Source organism: Rattus rattus, chromosome 3, assembly GCF_011064425.1.
Source record: "Rattus rattus isolate New Zealand chromosome 3, Rrattus_CSIRO_v1, whole genome shotgun sequence".
Lineage (NCBI taxonomy): Eukaryota > Metazoa > Chordata > Mammalia > Rodentia > Muridae > Rattus > Rattus rattus.
The window spans coordinates 155,468,434-155,493,230 of NC_046156.1; the positions used below are offsets into that span (position 1 = coordinate 155,468,434).

At 42.7% G+C, this 24,797-nt stretch overlaps 1 protein-coding gene across 1 annotated transcript in view; it reads left to right on the forward strand.

Moving 5' to 3' along the window:
* Window positions 1–10,924, forward strand: part of Basp1 (brain abundant membrane attached signal protein 1) — a 48,793-nt gene extending 37,869 nt beyond the window's left edge. Inside the window, exon 2 of the mRNA XM_032898698.1 lies at window positions 9,331–10,924. Within this exon, the coding sequence (XP_032754589.1) occupies window positions 9,340–10,005 (666 nt within the window). The 5' untranslated portion in view covers window positions 9,331–9,339 and the 3' untranslated portion in view covers window positions 10,006–10,924. The remainder of the gene's footprint in view (window positions 1–9,330) is intronic.
* Window positions 10,925–24,797: the final 13,873 nt, after the last annotated feature.

The following is a 24,797-nucleotide window of genomic DNA, read 5'->3' on the forward strand; positions in this document are numbered from 1 at the left end:
GCTGTGTGCCCCTCCCCCCAGAGATATGTTATAGAAGCACAAGTGTGTTCATTTGCATGTGGAGGTACATCGTTTATCCTTTTCTTTCCTCCTTCCCCCTCTCTCCTTCCCCTCCCTCCCTCCATCCTTTCCTTCCCAATAATGCCTTCAAATACGTTTTCATAATACTAGGCCCATGTTATTGTGACAAGGGAAAATATTGTCTTAAAAATACTTTCTCTCAATTTTTACTCATGATATTTTAAAGGTTTGCCTTGGGAATTTAAGCTGGGTTGACAACTCTTAATGCCGTTCTCTCTCCATGGGGAACATTGCCATCCTTCAAGAGTAGTGATGTTAGAATCGCTGAATAAAAGCTTTGACTGAACCAGACAGTGACAAGCAGTAAGTTTAATAATGGAGATTATCACCAGGCATTGAAGAAACCTGAAATCACTGTGCTGGAACAGGTACTGCTAAGAGTCCCCCAGATACAGAGGCTGCATTGTCTTTACCTCGTTCCCTTCTTCTAGAATAAAAATTTTGACCATTTAGAGTAAAGGAACCAATCATTTATTCCGAATAGAAATTAGTAGGCCTGACAAACTATTTTAGACACTTTCTTCTATTTATACTAATTAAAAACTCCCTTTGCTTCTTTCTTCTCTGTTAACTATTTTCTTTAAGGTAAGGGGAAACTCCCTCTCAGCATGTTTCAGCGTGTGTGTGTGTGTGTGTGGGGGTGGTTTGTAAGAGAAATCCTTGTTGTGTAGCCTAGATTGTCCTTGAACTTTCAATCCTCCTGCCTCAGCTGCTCCAGTGTAGGAATTATAGATGTGCATATACTATCACACCCAGTCCCAACCAGCTTTGACAAATAGCTTAGATTCTTCTATTCCGAGTGGTTATAAGCCCAACTTGTCCAGTGATAAATGTGTCAGCAGATGTAATTCATGGGCTAATTGTAACTTTATATTGCTTTCAAAAATGCCAGTAGTTGGTTTTCTGGTATCTAAAACTGTTTAGCTTTGCAGCTCTGAGTTGTCCAAGGATGTAGTTATCATACCATAGCCATGTACGGAACTTCATCAAGAAAGGGTTGGTGCCTAGCATCCTCTCATGGCAGACATATTTTCTTCTGATTATAAAATAGAAACACAATCAGAAGATTACTTCTGTGTACCACAAGATAAAGTTGAAATCAATCCAGAAATAACACTCTAGTCTCTCTGAACAGGCTGTTGGATATTCTCATTGGGTTTTACTGCAGATATGGAGTCGTCTGCCTAAAAATGTTTGCTACCAAACTTAAGAACTCTATTCTGCTGATTCGAGATAAAGTGGCTAACTAATCCAAATTTGCATTTTCAAAATAGGAGCTTTGCAGTGTTTGGCAGCTTGTTATGTAAGAAGTGCTTAGATGTTATTAGTGCAAAGACACAAATAGAGATAGCCCATGAAGTAATAGGCATACATACTAGTCTGTGGATCACACACAGGAGTTTGAAGCCATTTTCTTGTCTTCGTACTGTTAATATATGGTGACTAATGCATGCCAACAAGCTTTATTAAGTCACAAAGCTGTATTCACCAATGGAGTAGTATTAATATAAAGCATGCTGGTGAGAAAGAGTTGGGTACATTGTGGCAAATGTTAGTTAATGCCCTGAATTTGCCTCCTCGTGCACTTGGGCATTTTCTGAAGAGGAGCTGTGCTCCTACTGGGAATTCTGTTCTTCAGTCACTCAAATAACTGTGTAGCCTGGTGCTGTGGAAATAGGACCGAGGAAACTCTGCTAAAGTGAACATGGGGTGATTGCAAATCGTGCTCACCCACATGTCAAGCATCCAAACTTCTGAAGACATCTACATGTAAGTGCCGTCGGTTTGCACACTGCCAAGCTGAGGTCCATTGGGATGTCTCAAGTCAGTCTAAGGGCCTTCGAGGAAGCTTCATCCAGTAGCATTGTTTAGATCTTTCTCAAAGGGCTGAAGGCTTGTCAAAATCAACACAGCTCCCATTTCTCCTCCTCACTGCTTGATTTAACCCAGAGTTCTCCCATTCTCCATCGACACTCAGGCACACCACTAAATGTGTTTTCCTTCAAAGAACAGAGAAACAACATGGACACAACAGCTCCACAAAACTCACATTTTATCAGGAAACCACATGAACAAGTTCCATGGTGGCCTACATGTGGATCAGACACCATCATAGGATGTGGGACTATGACGACTCGCTTGTTATATGATTGTATGTATGTATGTATGTATGTATGTATGTATGTATGTATATATGTATGTCTTTTGTTTGTAAAGCTGTGAAACTCTTATATTTGTGTGTGTGTGTGTGTGTGTGTGTGAGAGAGAGAGAGAGAGAGAGAGAGAGAGAGAGAGAGAGAGAGAGAGAGAGGAGAGCTGCTGCATGCTTTCCCTCTGGTTCTTCTGAAAATGTCTTTTGGATAAGTCTGTGACGTTAGTGTCTGTAAGATAAAAATACGAGAGTGGACTGGGTGTGGAGCAGAGCATCCTCCAAAGATAGTATCAGGAGGGCTAGAGACTTGGCTTCTCCCAAAACGAGCAGCTCTTTCCCACTCTGCTCTCCCGATGGCTTTCTCCGCTGTTGACTTTCTTACGAGAGTAAAGGATCTGTGGCCTAACCATGCTTCAGGTCACCATGACTTTGCTATTCTCAAAGCAAGGCCAGTGGCTTTAAAAGTCACAACTGCTCTTCAAGATCGTCGGCCTTTACATTCCCAACAAAATCTCACAAAATGTTGTCTTTTAAAACCTTTTTAATAAGCATTTTTGTCTTAAGTAAGGTCTTCTCCATCCCAGGCTGTGAACGTGCCTGATTCTAAACTCTGAGTGCTGGCATTGTCAGCACATACCACCCCACACTGTGGGTCCTACAATAAACTTAGTCTCTACCACTTGAGTTGCCTTCTCAGTCCTAAAGCGTTGCTCTTTTCTGACTTGGTCAAATTGTAATGTGTCCTTTGATGTGGCTTTTCTACTTTAGTAAATATAAAAATAGTATCCTTTCATTAAAAAGAAAATCAGTGGATAAGCATTTCTTAGATAATTCCATCATTCTTGAGTCTATTAGAGAGGCCATGGGTATTTAGAAATGAACTGAATATTTTTCCCTTAGAAAATGATTCCCCAGGCTTCTGAGCTCAGTTAAAATCAAAACAGAAGATAGTTTCTTCCAAGGTCAGAGGTATCAACTGGAGAGAATAATGTTTGTGTGTTAAGCCTTAGGCCTGTGGAAGGAAGGAAGGAAGGAAGGAAGGAAGGAAGGAAGGAAGGAAGGAAAGAGAATGATCTCAGCAAACGTTTGTGCTGTACTATCTTATCATTCGTTTCTTTGGAGGGATTTTTTTCCTATTCTCTGCATAGAATTTAGGATACCATCAAGCACCATCCCCACACCGCTGCCCCCGGGGACGGTCACCCTGGTTATATATGAGATTGTCCCCTAGTTTTCCATGTTGCTTTGATGTTCCTGGAGTCTGTGGTTAGGACCGGAAGAGCTGTGAGATGCACCAAGGAAGAAGGGTGTCTGCTGTGCTACCCAGGTGATTCTATTCACCACTGGCGATTTCCCGGGAGGAAGTTGCTGGACGATACAATATGCTTCTATATGTGGGGAAGCTTTCAGAGTTAGCGTCCTGTGAAGCAGCTTGAGAAAACAGAAGGGCTCTATTTGCATGGATCATGTGTTCCTGAGGCTTTGCACACAATGTCTGCTCTATGGACAGTTCTGGAAGAGATGGTGGAGGATGTGGCTGTAGAATGATATTTCCTACATTCACGAGAGTTGACTTATTATTTTTTCTTTACAAGTGTATTTTATATTCAGGAAATGGATTTCTTTGTTCCTCTTAGATTATTGAAAGCTGACCATATATATATATATATATATATATATATATATATATATATATATATGGTTCTCATAGGAAGTAGAGTGGGTAAAGGAAATTGTTCTTAATTTGGCTCTGTGGGTTCTGTAATTTGTTTTAGATTTCTTTGTTTCTATTAGGTTAGCAGTCACTGCCTCTTTTGAGAGAGAGAGAAAGAGAGAGACAGAGAGAGACAGAGAGAGAGAGAGCTCATTAGGTGCATATATTACAGAAATTAGGACCCCAAACCTCTTCCTACTCACCTTTTCTTAACATTTCCACATAATTAAGTGGAATAACATGTTAATTTGTGGGATTTTATTAGCCACCCTTCTACTTAAGCTGGTTTTCAAAGGCTATGGCCAGCATGTAACGGAAGGGACACATGCCGTGGCAGGTCCCTTCCCTTGGCAGGAGGTGAATCCTGCTGGGTAGGACCATGGATGGTGGTAGAGGACAGGCACAAGCAGTGCAAGCAGACACAGCTGTCTCTTATAAATAACTGGAGAGCTCACTGTTGATAGTTCCGTGCCAGGGAAGCTGTTGAAACCTGCGTTTTCTGACAGTTATGACTTCATCTATGATGTGTTCAGCAAAGTCCCATTCTGACTCATAAGCTGACGCACTGTGCTAAAATATCCTTGAAATGTAGTTGAGATCCCTAAACCGTTCTATTCCTTGGCAAAGATTTAGACAGGGTTTCATAAAGTTTTTAACTTTTTTTGATAGTCTATAATGACTATTTCCTTATTTCTAGTTGTTTTTTTTTTTTTGTTGTTGTTGTTGTTGTTCTTTTTTTTGGAGCTGGGGACCGAACCCAGGGCCTTGTGCTTCCTAGGCAAGCGCTCTACTTATTTCTAGTTTTTAACAAGCGTCAGAAATATTGATCCCATGCCAGAGACATTTCGTCAAAATAATAACCCAGGTGGATGTCAATCCAGTTTTTAAGGGGGAAAGATGGTCTTAGATTAGTGATCACGGGCACTAATGTTGTACTTTTATCCCCAATAGCATTTTCTACAGTGCAATAAGCATTCATGTGCCCCCTCCCATGCCAAGACTGAGCAAACTTTTAGTATCATTCCTTTACTGGTCAGGGAGTTTGAGACCCAGAAGAGAGATTCTCTGCTTAGATTCGTAATTATTTCTCAACAATTCAGTCAACTTTTAGCCAACTTCATACTGAATGCCACAAGTCTTAAAGAAAAAGTTTATAGCTAATTAATGTTTTCCCTTAAATGTTCTTTGAGATCAGCCTTTCTACCTTTATTTTCCAAGGTGGGAAAAGTAAAATTAATTTAATTGGCTATACTGATAGACTGGCTTACTTCGAGATTGAAAATATGAGCTGAGCTTTGTTCCGGATGAGGGGGATTATGTCAGCACCAAAATCATACTGTAGTTTGTGAGACCCGGGGCAGCTTTCTGGCTTCTGTGATAATGGCGCAGAGCTGATTGGGACCTGCTGCGTCCTGAGGACTGTACACAAAATAAGCACAACTTATGTAATGCAGACAGCTAAGGAATATATATATATTCCTGGTTTCTGACAAGCTTCCTGGAGAGAAAGCAAAAAGGCTTACAAAAACATTTCAGACTGTCTCTATGAGAGTGCCTTCATTACAAGCTCTGAACTATTTGTCACCTTTGATCTCCCAACGCTTTGAGTAAACATAAAAGATAAATATTTATGCAAATATTCATTTTCTTTTGTAGCTATAAAATTTCCCTATTGAAACTCTCAGGATCAAGAACCAACTTATCATTAAGGTTTGCTGTAGTGACAAGACAAACGACCACATTTCTCCTCCTTATGAAATTAAAACTAGCTGTAAATATTTTTTTTCCTATAAGATATACCTGCCACTCCAAGAGTCCTCGTACCTGATTTAGAGAAGGAACTGAAGCATAATTTTTAGAATATTTATTACATTTTCCAGTAGCTTTTAGGGAAAACGAACTCACTGTCCCTGAGCTATCTGGCTGGGAGGATGTTTATGTACCTTCTTGGGCATGATGGTGTTCAAGAAACATGGTGTTAGACATGTCACAAAGTGGGCTGGGAAGATGACTAGGTCAGTTACTTGGACCTGAAGTCCATCTCAGAAGCCAGGTAAAGGCCAGGCATGGTGGCATGTTTGTAATTCCAGTACTGCGGAGAGAGGAGGCTCCTGGGACTCTGTCACCAGTCTAGCTAAATTGACAAGTTCCAGGCCCAGAGACCCAAGAGACAGGGCTGAGGATTAATTGCCAAGGCTGTAGTCTAGTTCCTTTCTAGTGCTGTGATAATACAATATGACCAAGACAGCTTATAAAAGAAAACATTTCATTCGGGGGCTTGTGCTCCCAGAGGGTTAGAGTAAATGGCCATCATAGCAGGGAACATGGCTGTAGGCAGACATTTTCAACCAAAACAGGAGGCAGAGAAAGAGTACTAACTGGGAATGACAGGTCTCAAAAGCCTCCTGAACAGAGGTAACAGAGGTAATAACAGAGGTGAACTCTACTGTTTGACCTCATGAGCACACAGAGCTCCAGTCCATGCGTTCAGTATCTGCCCATGCTTTTCCTGATCCCACTCATAGCTAGCAGACATCCTACGTTTGAGGAAATGCACAGGCAAGCTTAGCCCTGTGAGTGCTACTTTGGATTAGGTTTAAGTAACTTCCAAGACAGATTACCTGTTGACTAGAGATACCTGTTTCTTCCCTCACCCCACCTTCCCCATGTGTGTAGATGTATGGCACGTTTGCAAATGTGTGCACGGATGTTTGCTCATTTGTATGGTGGCATAAGGTAAATGTCCTGAGCCTTCCTGGGTTACTCTCCACTGTATTCTTCCAGGAAGGTTCTCTCAATGCCCCCCAGAGCTGGTTGATAAGGCTAGCCTAGCTATCTTGATCAAGGCACTCCCAATCCTTCCCAGTGCTAGAATTTCGGGAACTGGGTTGTAGGTTCAATTGCAGTCCCTACAAGCAGTAAGCACCTCTAAGGTGTCAAGCCATCTCTCTAGCCCTGTATCTTAAAACAACAACAACAACAACAACAACAACAACAGTAACAACAAACTCAACTGTTCCAACTTTCTATATTAAATAATTTCCTTCTAAAACAGATGTTATAGAAGAGAGGACTCATTCAACTCCATTCCCATGTTTCTTGGGGGCTCTCATTTCTTGAGGATCTGATAAAAGCACTTCACTAGCCAATAGAAAGAGAAGAGTAGCTACAAAGTTTTTTTTCTGTAGTCTGTATCCTCTCCAGTCCTTAGCTCCAGGCCATTCCGGGAAGTCCTGCGTCAGAATCCAGGAAGGTAACATTCCTGGGCTTGGAACTCCATTGCCAGACCAACGTCTTACTGTGTAGAGTTCTCCCTTCCTCTGCTAGGTGGAGTTTCTTGCACTAACACATTCTTTTGGGCTTCGGCCTTTGTTTTATTGGACAGCTCATGAGCTCAGCCAGTTAGTTTTCCTCTGAGTAAAAGGAGGTGGCTACTGGCACACCATTGTACGATGCTCTGGAGAAGGTTCAATAATTTCCGTAAACTGTGTAGGACTAGGACTGTTCCTGACACCTTAGATTTTAATTTGTAATTTTAATTTACCCCTCTGGGTGCTGGGTTCACTCTTATTCTCATGGGAAATAACCAGATAACTGCTTTCCTGGTAGTCTAGTGCATTTCATAAACCCCCTCCCAGAACTCTGCTGTATATCACACAGGTAAATCAGCTGAAGCAGGGGGTGTCTGTGTTTTATTTCTTTAAATTGTCATTATTGAGACACATTCTCTTACAACTTGACTTCTTCTGTTCGATTTCTACCAAGAAAAGAATCACAGCGGGACTTAAAACAAAGAATAGAATGTGGCTTTAATTGTGCTTCAGGAAACCAATTTTAGTAACTTAGATTTTAGGTTTGTAAACCAACAGGACTTTAAACCTCTGGGGATTGCTATATAGAATTTCATACCGTGGGTGTCAGAACCCAGCACTCCAATCTTTTGTTCACAGCGAGACTACATTTACCCTTCCCTTCATAGGCGGTAATTTCTAGGTTGGTGTATGGGTTTCTGCTATATAGCTGGGAGAAGGATCCAAAGGTAACCTGTCAGGTTTTCTATTTCCCAGTTCCACCCAATGCACCAGAACTTAACTGGAGAATAGGAGCTGTAAGTTGTGTGTGACTATCAGCCACTGATGAAGTGTCTAAGAATTTGATGAAGGTGTTATAAATTACAGTTTGCCTTATTAGTCAGTTTATGTTTTCATTTATTGCTTCGTGGTAAAAACGTTTTTGATTGCGGTTTCATCACATGTATTTCGTCCTACCAAAAATAGGACTAGTTGTCTGAAGTGGGTTAGGATTCCAAGCCATTTCTTCTTCCCCGTTTAAGAGTGGAACAGCAATCCTTAGATGACATAATAAAGACCTTTCTTGAGAGTAGGAAGAGTATTTTAGTCATCTTTGTGTTTGTTTCTTTTTTTTTGTCTCCTCCAACTCTTAAAGGTAACCCAGACGGGAAATTAGCATAGAATGGTGAGAGGAATTTTGACTGAAGAATAGTAGTACTCTTTCCCACACCTGACTTTCAAACAGTGTGGGTTATTTCACTATCATGAATCATGATTACAAGAGGTGTAGTGAAGAAAAAGCTTTTTTTACCCCCCTGATCTGAATAGGTGAGAGTGAGGGGAGGAGGAATAGCTGCTTGGAGAGGCCTGCTCAGGGTCCTGCAAGAATGAGCAGAACCAGGAGAGCTCACCGGGAGTTTCCACTCTGTCCTGTAGACCCGCCCAGTGTTTCTCTTCTCACCTGTTCCTCTGAGAGGCGGTGGAATGTGTTAGCCTTTGAAAGTTTTGCCATCTCGCATTAATAGAAAACAATTAAATTTTCTGAAGGAAGCAACATGTCAGTGATTTCTCACTGGCACCCGACGCTATAAAAACGTGCTTCCAGAAAGAATGGATGAGAGATTTGTGATGTATGCTGTATAGTTCCTCCAGAATGTAATTTATAAATGATCAGGGTTTTTTGTTTGTTTGTTTGTTTTAAAAATCAGCTATACTGTGGTCCTAAAATGGCTGTCCCTGCCATTTTGTGCTGCGGTGTTCAAGCCTGAATGCTTGAGATACATAAAGGTAGACAGATAAGAAACCAATACCAAACCACCTGCCCTCAATTTTGGCAGCTGCAGCCAGGTCATTGATCACCATTACTTGTTCTTCCTCTTGCTTGGCCTGCAGGCTTCGCAGCTGGGGCTTTATTTGTTCTTTGTTTGGAAGTGTTACTTCTAATTATGTAGACTGCCTGCGCCGTCCAGGCTGCACCCCGCTGTGCAGTCGCCCCGGGTCCTTGATGTCCTCCTCGCTCTGCAGGAAGCCTCCCTCCAGTTTGCCTTCTTTGACCCTAACTCTCCTTTGTCTCCCCTTGTGCTTCCTTGCAGAACTCCAAGATGGGAGGCAAGCTGAGCAAGAAGAAGAAGGGCTACAATGTGAACGACGAGAAGGCCAAGGACAAAGACAAGAAGGCTGAAGGCGCGGGCACCGAGGAGGAGGGGACCCAGAAGGAGAGCGAACCCCAGGCGGCCGCCGACGCCACCGAGGTCAAGGAGAGCGCGGAGGAGAAGCCCAAGGACGCGGCGGACGGCGAGGCCAAGGCGGAGGAGAAGGAGGCCGACAAGGCGGCGGCCAAGGAAGAGGCGCCCAAGGCCGAGCCCGAGAAGAGCGAGGGCGCCGCGGAGGAGCAGCCCGAGCCCGCGCCGGCGCCCGAGCAGGAGGCGGCCGCGCCCGGGCCCGCTGCGGGCGGCGAGGCCCCCAAGGCCGGCGAGGCGAGCGCGGAGAGCACGGGCGCGGCCGACGGCGCGCCCCAGGAGGAGGGCGAGGCCAAAAAGACTGAGGCTCCCGCCGCCGGCCCCGAAGCGAAAAGCGACGCGGCCCCGGCGGCTTCAGACTCTAAACCTAGCAGCGCGGAGCCCGCGCCCTCGTCCAAGGAGACGCCCGCGGCCTCGGAGGCGCCCAGTTCCGCGGCCAAGGCCCCCGCGCCCGCCGCTCCTGCCGCCGAGCCCCAGGCCGAGGCACCCGTCGCCAGCTCCGAGCAAAGCGTGGCCGTCAAAGAGTAACCGGGACAGCCTAGCCAGAACCGACGCCACTCGCAAACGACCTGTCTCACGCTCTCTCTGTCTCTCACTCTGTCCTCTCTCTGTCTCTCTATCCTATACTAACTTGTTTCAAATTGGAAGTGAGGATATGTATTGCCCAAGGGATTAAAAAAATAAAAAAGAAAAGAAAAGAAAAAATAAGAGGATGTGTCCCATCAGGGGAGGGAGGGGGCGGGGAGAATCCAAATAGTATTTTTGTGGGGAAATATCTAATATACCTTCAGTCAACTTGACCAGTCAGTCCTGGATTTTAGAGATCATTGTCTGAAAGTACATCATCTGTACCTGAACCGCTGTCCCCTAGGCTCCATCCTTAAAAACCCCAGCATCTCTCCTGCGATGCAGCTGGGGAGGGAGGCGTTTGATTCTGCCCACAGGGCCAGTGCCAAGGCAATCAGATCTTTATGAAAGCAGTATTTTCTGTGTTTCCTTATTAATTTACAGCCTTTTCTTATTTTGGTATTTTTTTAACGTTTGTGGATGAATGCCAACTTTCAGACGGAGCCCACTTAGCTTGTCCACATTGTATCTCAATGCCAACCCTCCATTCTTCCTCTCCAGATATTTTTGGGAGTGACAAACATTCTCTCATCATACTTAGCCTACCTAGATTTCTCATGACGAGTTAATGCATGTCCGTGGTTGGGTGCACCTGTAGTTCTGTTTATTGGTCAGTGGAAATGAAAAATAAAAAAGTCTGCCTTCATTGCAGCTCCAGTTTCTTCCATCTGTGTCTCAGACACCAACACACCACCCATTGGAAAATGGAAAATAAAAAAAAAAAAAACAAAAAATAAAAAAAATGTACAATGGATGCATTGAAATTATATGTAATTGTATAAATGGTGCGACAGTAATAAAGTTAAACAATTAAAAAGTAGTAAGGACTCTCGGCTTTCTTTTCGATAAGTTAGGCGTTTTTCCTGAGTACAATTGAATTCAGGTAAGACATAGGATCCTCACATGCTCTTAACTATTGTCCTTAAAAACAAAATCCCCCAAACAGTGGAATCCATGTCACTTATCCCCTGGATGAACAGGAAAAACGTCTAAGGATTCACACCCAACAATTGTGTGAACAATGATTATTAATGCTTTAAAAGAGCGAATATTTTGAATGAGATGAAATGACGACCAAGAGCTGTGTCTTTTTTTATAATTGGATAATTTTTATTTACATTTCAAATGTTATCCCCTTTTCCAGGTTTCCTGTCCATAAACCACCTATCGCCTCCCCTCCTTCTATGAGAGTGTTCACCAACCCTAACACCCACTCCTTCCTGTCTCCCCACGCTGACATTGCTGTACACGGGGTGGGGGGTGGGGGTCCAGCCTTGACAGGACCAAGGGCTTCTCCTCTCATTGGTCCCAACAAGGCCATCCTCTGCTATATATGCAGCTGGAGCCACGGGTCTGTCCATGTCTTTAGGTAGTGGTTTAGTCCCTGGGAGCTCTGGTTGGTTGGTATTGTTGATCTTATGGGGTTGCAAACCCCTTCAGTTCCTTCAATCCATTCTCTAACTCCTCCAATGGGGACCCTATTCTCAGTTCAGTGTTTTGCTGCTAGCATTCACCTCTGTATTTGTCAGGCTCTGGCTGAGCCTCTCAGCAGGCAGCTATATCAGAAGAGCTGTGTCTTGAAGGTTGGGAAGAGTTTTATAATCTTTCAGAAACATCCTATGTGTATAAATTGTGAAGCCATGCGGCTGCATCTATGCCTACCTGCCTGCAGGTGAACAGGAAGCAGAGGACCAGAATGCCATTAGTAGGTAATGGGATCGTAGCCAGAAGAAAGCTGCTAGTGGCTTCCACCTTACCCAGACCTCACTCACTTTGGCTTCAAGGGAACATAAACGTGTGATCTGTAAGACAAGATCCCTTTGATAGCTGAACTATTTAGACGTTTGTGCGCATGCCAGGTAGCATTGTATGCCACAGGCAGATGTGCTAAGCCATCACCCCTTGATGACCCCATTACTGGAATAGTGACTGTCTGTGTGCTCAGGGTCCCACTATGCCACACATGGGGAAGAGGCTGGGGAAAGGTGGCTTTTGTGCAGACTGGGCGCGCACATCAGTTCTTGAGTGTAAGAAAAGAAGTGACTCTCTTGAATCTTTGAGGGAGTAACTTGGGTGTTTTTCAATCTGATACTGGAAACCACTAAAAAAAAAAAAAAAAAAAAAAAAAAAAAAAACACTGCACAGATTTCTCAGACCTGAATCAGAAATGCCCAGAAAAATGATTAACAGGTCCATCTTTTAGTTGAGTGTCACTTAGTTTCCGGTCGGATTTGTGAAGACTGTGATGCACATGATCCTGTGGGTCTGGATCAGCCTGGCTCCATTCCTGTGGGGTACACAAAGAGGACAAAGAACCCCTCTAGACAGTTTCTGACTATCTAGAATCAGTACCCCGCCTGGAGAAGCAGAAATGGTGAAGGTGGACTAGTTAATGTACTTTACAAGTTCAGGCCATGCCCGTGATCACGTCTAGCTCTTGGGGCTCTTGTTTTTATAATGAAATGAATTCGAACTCTTAATGCCTGACAGCACAGCACACATGAATATGTAAAAGCATTAACTATCAGTCAACTACATTCGGTAAGAAAAGCAGCAGGGACTATCCAGAGCATGCCCAGTTGTCTTCAAATACATAAAATCTCGTGGGGTCAGGGTTTATGTATTATGGAGGTGACAGGGTCAACAAACTGGAAGACATGTATGAAGTTACAAATGATCTTTACAATGAAAAAACTTACCTCTGAAAAATGAATTAAATGTATCAACTACTGCGAAGTAGTTATGAATATTAAATGCCACTCATTGCGGTAAAACACGCTTTGGTGGAAGTAATGTTTAATAGACTTACTTTCTCCTCCTACCATTTTAATTAAAATATTCACAGGGTTTTGGGTGAGAAGAACCAGCATGGGCTCTCAGGATAACATTTACCATCCTAAGTCGTTAGATGGGATAAGTAAAACAAGGTGACACCCTTCAGCTTATGTGTTGAAGGATGCGGCATAATTAAAATCTGAACTACATCTATTCATTTATTTTCTAACTGTTTTGTATTGGAGCAAATAAAGAGATTCGGTCACCACCACACAGGAGATACCATTTTAACATGATCAAAGTATCTGACTCTTAATTCTGTCACCCTTTAAAGACCCTAACAATGGAGTTTGAAACTACTACATTCAGCAGAAAGACCTAGAATGTCAAAAGGACTGTCTCAGCCAGGGAGGGAACCGTGTTGGATACTCCCATTAAATTGGGATTAACCTAGGTGATCCCCTCCTTAAAATTGACCTGACACGAAGGCCCAGCAGTGAAGTGAAGGCTGGGCTAAGTCAGTCCCATCTGTCTGTGAACACATTTTTGCTTCAACTAAGGTGGGCACATCCGACAGTTTTCTGAAGGCTACTCAGTGGCTTTAGGGCTAACATTTGTTGGGTGCTACTTTGTATCTTGCAAAGGGGGAGATGAATAGAGATTGAAATAAATGTTTCCAAGGTTGCTAGGTTTGTCCTTCCTCTTCGGAGGTCCTACCTTGTAGCAGATGCTACCCCTGAATGTTGGAGAAAGATGCAGGTCTACAAGAGCTAGGCTGTGTTATGTATCCTGGGACAGTCCAATCTGACCTCAGGCCTGGAGGGGGTCACCCTTGGGCAACTTCCAGCCATCAAGAAAGAGGGCACTTGGAAGAGTGTCAAGAACATCCTCCACTCTTCGTGGGGCCCCTTCTGCTTACTGGAGTCAAGACCCAGGCTGGGAGGACAGGAAGAACATGGTTCTCAACTACCTGATGTAATCTAGACATTCTCTGACCAGGTCATGGATTGGTACCCAAAATCTGCTTTCATTGAGCACCCTGGAACTTTAATCTTCATTGAGGGAAACATGATAGCATCATGAAACTGAGTTCCTTACCAAGGCAGGCAACATAACACCTAAAGCCCACCAGCAAATTGGCTTGAATGGAACATCAGTTTTATACTGCCTTTTTTTTTACATGTCAGAGTTTGACATACAGCAAATTTCAATTATTTCATCTGTTGGAGAAAATATCTATTTAGAAAACTTACCAATTTATTTTTTTTTGACATAGTGAAAATTCAGTGTATTCTATGTTTTTTCACTTTTTAAAAATATTTCATGGATACTTTGTGTATTTACATTTCAAATGTTATCCCCTTTCCTCCCCCTACCATACCCCTTTGCCCTTCCCCTGCTTCTATGAGGATGCTCCCACTCCCACCCACCCACTCCCACCTCAACGCCCTGGGATTCCCTTACATTGGGATGTGGATGCTTCAGTCCTTCTTAGAAGGGTAACAAAATACTCATGGGAGGAAATGCATGGACAAAGAATGGAGCAGAGACTGAAGGAAAGGCATGGAGAGACTGCCCCCCATCCCCACCTGGGGATCCATCCGATATGTAGCCACCAAACCCAGCCACTATTACTGATGCCAAGAAGTGCTTTCTGACAGGAGCCTCATATGGATGTCTCCTGAGAGGCTCTGCCAGGACCCCACTGATACAGATGAGGATGCTTGCAGCCAACCATTGTACTGGACCCCAACGGAGGAGTTATTTTTTATTTTTATTTACATCCCAAACAAATACTTTCCCCTTCCCAGAGGCCCTCCCCCATATCCCTATCCCTTCTCTCCTCTGAGAAGGCAGGTTCCCCTTAATAGTCCCCCATCCTGGTGCATCAGGTCTCTGCCAAAGTAGGCACATCCTCTCCCACTGAGGCCAGATAAGGCAGCCCTGTTGGGGAACGGATACCCAGTCAGGTTACAGCTTTAGGGATAGCCTCCTCTCCAATTGTTGGGGGGTGGGTTGGGCTATATGGAGACTGACATCTGCTACATATGTCCCTGGGGCCTCATTCCAGCCCCTGTGTGCTCTTTACTTACCAAACTTTTGACATTGCCCAGTCGATTGTTTTAGGATCGGTGAGATCTATCACCGTCATTTTGATTCAGTCCAGCCTTTCAACAGTAGTAACATTGGAGGTGTATTTTATTTGATATCCACTGTAACTAATTTTCACAATATTGAAAACTGGATTCTCAGGGGACAATCTTAAATATGCATCATGGTGGCGTCAGTAGTTTTGGGATTCATACTGGGAGGGTTTGTTTTGTTTTGTTTTTTGACACAGCCTATACAGTCTGGCCTGGGACTCATCACATAGATCAGGCTGGGTTTGATCTAGGAACTCACAGAGATCTGCCTGCCTTTGGTGCCCAAATGCTGGGACTAAAGGCATGTGCCACTTTTCCCAGCCAGCAGGAGCTTTGCAAAAAGAGCTATGGTTAGTTTCATTTGAACTGGCAGTATTTTTTTTCTTTTTTTCTGCCAAGCAGTTGATATTTAAAGCATTTAGCTTGGGAATGGCTCTTTAACAACGGTGTCGGTCTTCCCAAACCTGCTCAGCTAATGGAGAAGTAGGAAGGGAAATATAGAAGGTTTTTGTGACAGCTTGATATGCCATTATTTTTGAAATAAGACATTCTTCATCATGAGATTATATGCTTTCTGACTTTTTAAATGACACCATTTTTCAGTGGTGTATGAAACCTTAGAGGCCGAGGTCTGGCTGGGTTAGTACATTCCTCCTCATTATGTGTCCATGCTGTTAAGAGCAGTTTCCATGGTGGAGCCCTATGTTTCCAAGCACGTCGGCACTCACGGTGATTCCTAGAGGGAATTTCACTCAGAAAGAACGTGATCTTGGAAACAAGACGAGTGCCATTGCATGCGTTAGCACACAGCCCCACAGAGTACACCTTGGTGTCTCACCCATCCCCACTTTCATATCGTTCTGACAGGGACACATCACATTTGTTTCTTATTTTGTTTTGTTTCAAAGTAATTTTATATTTCCCCAGAGTCTCCTCTGGACTCAGGAAATTCACTTTTAATGCTACAAATAAATCAACTGACACTATCTCACTTTTTTTTCTTTCACTTCCCTCAGGTCAGTTAAAATGCCAGGAGACGGGGAACAGATTAACCTGCCCAGATTTGGAATCATTTGGGTGGACATTCACTTTTGCTTTCTTTCATTCAGCTTCATCCACATCTTCCAAGATTTAAAGAACTTTCTCAAGAAAATGGGGCCTTCACATTAAAAAAAAAAAGTACACTCTATCAGTCACTAACCAGTTTCAGATAATAATTACATGAGAAATTTTTAGTTTACAAGCTTCCCCCTATACATAAACAACTGAGGCTTTAATTTATATATTTAATTTATATATTTGTTTGACTTCTAAAATGATGTAGGTATTTTGATAAACAAAAAGTCTAAAATCATGAAGTCCAAACGCTAGAAAGAAAGGCTCTGCGTTGGCAACCTCACCGTCTTTTTTGCCTTTTAAGCTGTGAGTTTATTCAAATAGAAAATGTTTGAACAGGCACCAAAGACTCGGTGCTGGGGATGGAACGCTAAAGCCTTGACTTAGTGTAGTTAAGGGTCACATGACCTGAAGTCCAGCTACATAATGACACTGTTACTCAAAGAAGGAAAAAAAAAAAAACAAAACAATGGAGAAGAAGGCACCTGTTTTGCCTTGAGGAAAGCATGTTGACTTGTGACACACTTTTGCTAACAAAAGGGGTGAGAAGAGAAGAGAGACATTCCCGAGCCCTCCATCTGAAGAGAAAGCAATCCTGTTAATGGAAGAGAAAGACTAGGCTTCAGTATTTCACCGACAGAAACAGCCGGTTTTGTCAAGAAAAGGATGGCATGCCTCATTACAAGGGCTTTTTGCACGGGTTTGGGAAATTTGAATTGACAGGTGAACCCCATTAAAAGAAATGACTCTAAGGTTCCACAGCAGCACCGAGCAATCTCTGTCCTACTCAGCCTCGGCGCAGACATCCGAGAATAGAGCTCGCTCCCAGCCGGAACCACCCACTTCAGCACTGAAGTCTGACTAGTATGTAAATTCCCCAGAGGGTATTTAAATTTTTTTTTTAAAGCTAAGAATAATAGAGACTGTATTTTGCTTGCTATCTATTCAGCTGCCTTCTCTTCCAGGAGCTGAAATTGCTTTGGCATTCAGAGAAAATTCTAGCTTTTCAAAATAAACACACACACACACACACACACACACACACACACACACACACACACACACACACACACACACACAGAGTCCAAGATATCCCCAACAATACACCAGTAAGAAGATGAACTACTAGAATACACATAAAGAGAGTCGCTTACATTTCTGAGGCTTGTCAGAACTTCATTATAACAAATTTGTCTGTAATTCGTTGTTTACTGTTTTCTCTACTAAATCTATCAGCCTTTGCACGTTTATTTATTTTTATTTTATGTGCACTATTGTAACACCTGCATTTATATATGCACCCATGGTAGCCAGCAGAGGGGTCAAATATTTTGGAACTAGAGTTGTGAATAGCCACGTGGGTGTGGGGAATTGAACCTCGGTTATCTGCAAAAGCAGCAAGCTCTTTTTTACCATAGAGACAGTTCTCCAGCCCCAGATGTGTCATCTTAAAAACAATTCAAGTGTTCCATCCCTCTGGCTTTGCAGAGCCTTATACTTTATTAGTTCTGGACCTTCCTCAGCACTAGACTGATTTGTCTATCCTCCTCCTCCTAGCCAAAGTCATCTGCAAGAATAATGGGGGAGATTAATAGAGGATTATTCAGAACGTGAGGTAATTCAAGATGGTCCCCACATAGGAATACTTTTAAAAAAGATTCTAGAAGGTTCTACCACAAGCTGTTTCCAGAAGGAAGAGAAGTGGTTCTTAAATGCCATTCCATTTTGTTATAAAAGGAATCTTTGTCTGGCTGGGCTTAGAGGCTTACATTTCTAATCCCCAAATTTAGGAGGCAGGATCTCTAAGTGCCAGGCAAGTGGGACTACAGTGTGAGACCTTGAGGGGGAAATCTCTGACATATTAAAATGAAAAATCCATCTAGTTCCCGAGTGGTAGCCCTGATTCTGCAGTTCCTACGGAAGGCAAGGAGTGGGGTCAAAGCTGGATGAAAAACCCTTATCTCGGGGGTTATGTTGGGGTGCAAGTATGACATTCACAAAATTCAGCATCAATCCGAGTTCAGTGTATTGATCTAAGATTGTAAGAAAATCATTTAATATCTCTTAGACTCACACACATCATCTCATAGAAAGAATAGCAGCATAGTTGCTAGGGATATTTTTAGTAAGGCCTGGTTCATGGCACCCAGTCAGCACCCCCCCCCTCATATTTATGGGCTCTTTATCTGTACGATCAATCATCCAGGGACTGAAAATATTTTTTAAATAATTCTATCTGTACTGGATACGTGCAGACGTTTTTTCTTGTCTTTAGTACCTACATCCCGCCCTGTGACAACTATTTGTATGCATTAACTTTGACAAGTAGTCTAGAGAGGACAGGACATGTGCAGGCAGATGCACATTGGTTGTATGTAAAGATTAGGTTGTACAAGGGACTTGGATATCCTTGCATTTTGGCTTCCGTGGTGATCCTGGAAGAAACCTAAGAGTTCAGAAGCTACTCTACAGGGAGCATTGGTTCCTTCAAAGAGTTGAGACCAGGGCTGGCTTAGTGAGTCAAGGAAGGCACTTGCTGACAAGCCTGAGTGAGGGCTTTCGTTTGAACCCTGGGACCCACGCAGTGAAAGCAGAGTAGCACCTCTTGTAAGTTGTCCTCCATCTTGCTACATGAGCCCTGGCGTGTGCGCTCACATACAAGCACAATAATAAGTGAATATATAAGTATGTAATAAAGCATTTAATAATGCACAGGAAGCCTCGTCCTGGCCCCTTACTTTGTAAAGGAATATTTAATGGAAAGACAGTACTTAATATTTTCTTGAAAATATAGTGAAAAAAAAACCCACCATGGAATTGAGACCTACGCTACCTAAGAGGACAAATAACTTTGTGGGGAAATTTTAAAATAAACACAATATAAAGTATTGTTTTAGGGGACATGAAAATCCAAGATGGTTTCCCCCTCGAGAATGTTCTAATCACATTACTGAGATATTTAAGACATAACCCAGAGAATAACAAGTTGCCTTTGCAGGGTGGGTGGTGGGTGGGGCCATCGCTGTAATTCTTTGCTCACTACTTGCCTTTGTGGCCAGGAAACAGGTTTAACTTCTCTGAGCCTCGTGCTTGCCTAAGAACTGGGGGTGAGCCTGCCCCATGCCTTGAGGATAGAAGATTGTGCTTCTTACTGCAGTCTCTAAACACCCCCTAAAGGCGGCCTCACCATCATCCATACTTGCTTCTGGAATGTATGAACAATGGAGGTTGGGATAATTCTCTTTATTTCCATTAAGGTGATTTTAAGAAACAGATTGTCTTTAAAGAGAAATCTCATTTCTTGCTGTTTACCAGTTCTCTATGTGACATTTTCATGTTCCAGCTCTCCTAAAGTGGTCTCTGTTGTTTCACTCCCCACCAAAAACAAAACAAACAAACAAAACCAAAGCATAGCTGCAGTCTGCCAGTAACTGGCAGTCATTCTACCACTTCCGGTCCTAAGACCTAATAGCATGGACGTTGAGTTCAGAACCCTCTCTGCTAGAGTTCAAGATGAAACTCACCTCAAATCCTCCATATCGATGGCTTACAAGTATCTTAAAGGTAAGATGTCCAAAGGCAAACTTCTTTTTACTTTTTATTTATTGCATTTTTTAAATTGGATATTTTATGTACTTACATTTCAAGTGTTATCCCATTTCCCGGTTCCCCCCTCTCTCCTCCCCCTGCTTCTATGAGGATATTCCCATCCCATCCACCCACTCCCACCTAATTGCCCTGCATTTTTCCCTTCAGTCTCCTGTGGCTTACCACTGATGATGTCATCCTGCAGATAAGCAATCGAAATCATCCTCTCTACCCTTGATTTGCCTTTTCTCACGCTTCATAGCCTACGTGTCTTGGACTGTTGTCTACGTGACAATGAGAGCTGTCATCTACATGACCATTAGGCCTACGTGACCACTAGACTTCTTGCAGCTGTCTAGAGCTTTACTCTTGCTCAGATCCTATCAAGTACTTCCTCATAACTTCTTAGCTTCTGTTAGCTAAAAATTTCTACAAAATAGCTATTTTGATCTTGGTAAAGTAGAATGTGATGTTCAACACTCCACACATACACAGTTATGTACACATACATTCTCTATCTCACCGCCCCCCCCCCCAGAGCTTCAAACCTTCAACTAGCTCTGTGTTTCTCAGAGGAAGAGCTAAGATCTTAGACTTAGTAGACTAGGCCTGTCAGAGGAACCAATGGCTCCCAGATACTTATATGCTTATAGGGATATATTTTAAAACCTTCAAAATGATAAGAAAAAAGCACTAACTAGACCAGGAACCCTAATAAGTGAGATCTTGTGTGACTGTCCAGGTCTCATAGCCAGTAGGCTGGTCCTTCCTTCACATTCTCAATGGGACCTCCCTTTCACCTCTTCGTCCATTGTCTGATGTCATTCCTGATGCTATCTCTGTTCCTTTGCTTTGCCTACCAGTGCCTGTGGCTTCTAGCCCTGCTCTGACGTGCACTCTGCAGGTGCTGGGCTGCCTTTAGGCCTTCATTCTTGCTAGTCATCTGTCTGGAATTTTTAACAACCCCACTTCCTCCACGAACTCACTCCCTTCCAAACAAGGCCATCGTTATTCCTGACCACCTATTTTACACTGCCACCTACCACCCAAGAGCTTCCTTACATGTACAACTTGATCTCCTCCACATTTGCTTCTTTTTTTCTCCTTAGAGAAATCACCGAGCTTTGATGGTGATAGTGTCTTATAGATGCTTAGTGTCTATAAGTTCTATAGAGCAGAACCTTTGACCCTTTTCATTTAATGTTATATCTGTGGATAGCACAGGGAGGTCTTATTTGTGGGAATGAATAAATCAATGGTAGTGGGTACAGAATTTAAGCCACCAACAATATTTATAATTAAACTTGAATTAGTCACTGTGAGGAGACCTAAACAATTTCTCCTGAAACTGTAACCCTGACCAGATACAGGTGGAAGAAAAGGAAGACTGAAGCAGAGGGAATAGGTGCCACAGGGGCTTCTATTCAAGGGAGAAGGTAGGCCAGAAGAGATAGAAGACCATGGTGGTGGGTGTTTGAAGTGAGTAAGTAAAGTAGGCAGCAATGAGTGTGGTGTGGGCTGGGATCTGACCCCGCAGACCCTTATGGGCTAGACTGAGGGCTCAAATCATTATCCCAAGGGTTATGAGAAACCATAGACTGCTTGAAGCAGAATAATCACTGTGGATTTAAGGTGGAGAACTCGGAGGCTGTAGTAAGGGCCCAGCACCCTGACAGTGAAGTTCTTTGCAGGCAAACTAATGGAGGTGTCAGCCAGGAAGAAGAAACTGGAGACGCTGTTATTTAGGGAATCACGAGACTTGATGACATGACACTAGATCCATCGATAGGATGTAAAGTTCAGGTAGATGAGTGGCTCTTGTGGAAGAGATGACATCCTTCCTATTACAAGAGAAAAAGCAGCAGAGAGCTTTGTGGAAGGGATTGCCACCTTGGAGGCTAGTAGCTAGTAGCAGAGACTTGGAGAAAGAAGGACATGGCTAGGAACCTATGACCATTTTAGGAAGAGGATTGTCTGGACAAAGGACAGAAATGTCAAAATGCCCTCTTGTTTTCCGTGAGGTGATGGAATAATTTTTCCAAGCAGTGGTAGGGGACATGGAGGAAAATAACCTTAGGTAAGATGGCTGCTGGGTAGTGATTTGTCCTGAGGCACCTCGGCAAAACCAAGGGAAAGAAAGGGGTAGTTCAAAGAAGGCCAAGGGTAAAATTGAGTTGTGATGAGACAGCATTTGGCTGGACATAATGACTGTATGTAAGCAGTGAGAGAAGTGCCGGGTCTGGGATGAGACAATACAAACATTGTGTGCTGAGTGGTGATGAAGTAAGATGTTGTCCATGATGTTTTTGACATGGGTGCTGAGTCTTGATGAAGGACATGGAGATGAGACTCTGGCAGTCTCACAGCAGACTGTGAGCCCTGGACGTAATGACCAGATAGTTGATTTGTAAGACATTAGTAGAGGTCAAATAAATGGATAGTAGAATGGTCTTACCATATTTCTGAGAAGAGTGGTGAATCAGTCTTCTGCAGAGATTGACCTCCCTTAATGAGAAGAAAGGACAAAGTGTCTCATTTTCTTTGTCTTGGTAGACACAGCAAGCTGCCTTTCAAACAACACACACACACACACACACACACACACACACACACACACACACACACACACACACAGATGAGCCTATCTGATATTTCCTAGGTCTTTTTGCTTTCTCATCTCCACTGTCCATTTGCTCACACTTAGAAGATGCTGTTAGGTTCTGGTTTGATGCTTGTCTCTCATGCTTTATTGCTCAAAGACCTCGAGAAAGCCACTAAACTCTTTTGAATTTATCATCCTTATCTGGAAAAGGAGAGTAATAATATTTAGTTCATAAGCTTGTCATCAGAACCACAGGACATCATGGATCCAAAGCATAGTATGGGGAACATTGGAAGACGTTAAAGAAAACGGACAATTCTGGTGCTGCTCCTCACTCTGGCTGTACTAGACTGTGTGAATCCCACCCCATTCTCCTCACTATGTCCCAGACATGTCCCCTTTTCCCAACCGTTGGAATTCTTTTCCTTCTGTTACTCATCTCTGAATGACATCTTCCACACCCACCCCGAGTGTCCAGAACTGCCTATCCATTCTCTGTCCTTGGTCTCTGCTTATTATGTCCTGAGTCAGAACTAAGGGACAACCACTCCACTGTTCCTATTCGCTAACACAAAACTCCCTTATATCTATACCATTGATGTTCCTTAATCACGAGCTATGAGTACTCTGGAGCTTAGAACACTTGTAATCTTCTTATCCCCAGTACCTTGAACATTACTGTACAGTATACATTTTAAACATATTAGCTGAGACACGAATAACTTACATACTAAGACTTACCTTTTCCCAAGCACATTTGACCTTCAAAAGGAGACAGAAACTTTAAGCGAAAACAACTCTCTGTGTTCAAATTTCAGGCACTAGAGAAAAGTTTGGAGGAAAAATAAGGTTACTCTGAGTGTCCAGGTCATATAGTACTGTTGGTGGGGAACAACCCAGAATCTTGACATTGAATTATCACTTTGGACTTTGTCAGTGAGACAGTCCTATATCTTACAGTAATACAATGTTTACCTTATTGAAGAATTTAGAATTTCATGTAGTTGACAAAGGAGACATAAGTGCTTCATTCTAGCATTATAAATGAAAAGAAATGCAAGGAATTTCAGATTGGAGACAAGGTGCTGGGTGAATTTCACCATTGTGCTTCTAGAACCTGAGTTGACTCCAACAGATCTCCAATAGTCTTCAGAAAGGACTGGGCAGGAATTGAATGTGTCCTTATATGATCCTACTGAAGAGACTCTGTTATTTAATTTAAACATGGATAAAATAAAAAACAAGTAAAATCTTTTTATCTAGTACAACACCCTAGTGAGCGTGCCTCTGAATTTTAATTGTATTTTAGTAATTTATACAAAACACAAAAATGGTTACAATTATGTGGTAGTTTAAAAAACTTTATTATTATCATTATCATTATTATTGTGTGTGTATGTATGTAATGGGTGAAGCCGTGGGCCTGTGATTGTCATAGACCTTCTATGGAGATCAGAGAACAACTTTGTGGAGTCAGTTCTCTCCTACCTTTGCCTGGGTTCCAGGGATGGAACTTAGGTGCACAGTCTTGCAGGGCAAGCAATTTACCCACTGAACCCTGTCTCTGGCCTCTGTGTTGTATTCTGAAAGGAAAAAAGACCCCTTATTATTATTCACAAGCATGCTTAACTGTATTGTTTATAGCATAGCGAAAATAACCTGTGTAAGATCATAAATTATGTAAGGTGATTTTATTTTAAAAATACATGTATTTCCTCCATTTAAATGGGAAGTTCAGCTAGCTTTGCTGGCCTAGTTTGATTGATACTTCCTTATAACTTGTCACTTCTGTCTCTAAGGAAAGATCTGGACTTAGCTCTGGCTCATCTTAGAGTTGACTGTATTCTGTTTTCACTGCTTTTTCATTTTGTTTTGGTTTGAATGCTACCACCTCATCCCACCTCATCCCTAATGATGATTTTTATGCCTGTTGAACCTCTCTGGCCAAGATCATTTACAGTCTTTCTGATTCCAATGGGAATTCCTCTCATTCATTTTTCTATCTCCCAGTTCCCATAAGGAGGTCCAAACTCATATGCAGAAGCAGTTTCCTATCAGCTCCAAGGTACCATTCAAACCTTTATTCCTTCCTTCCTTCCTTCCTTCCTTCCTTCCTTCCTTCCTTCCTTCCTTCCTTCCTTCCTCTCTCTCTCTCTCTCTCTCTCTCTTTCTCTCTCTCTCTCTCTCTCTCTCTTTCTTTCTTTCTTTCTTTCTTTCTTTCTAGCAATTTTGTTGTAGTTTACCTAAAGGTACCCTGGCTTTTTAAACTTTAGATCATGATTCTATATTATTCCTTGCCTGAGTTTAAGAAAGACAGAAAAGACAATTTTGTTTGAGCTTAAAGGACTTAAGGGAATCAAGATTCTGGAGTAATAATAGCAGGCAGGATCCTGCAAACACCAGGCTTACAAAGAACAAGTCCCCCCAAAACTAGAAAATCAAGAGCAGAAGGGGCTGGTAAACCACAC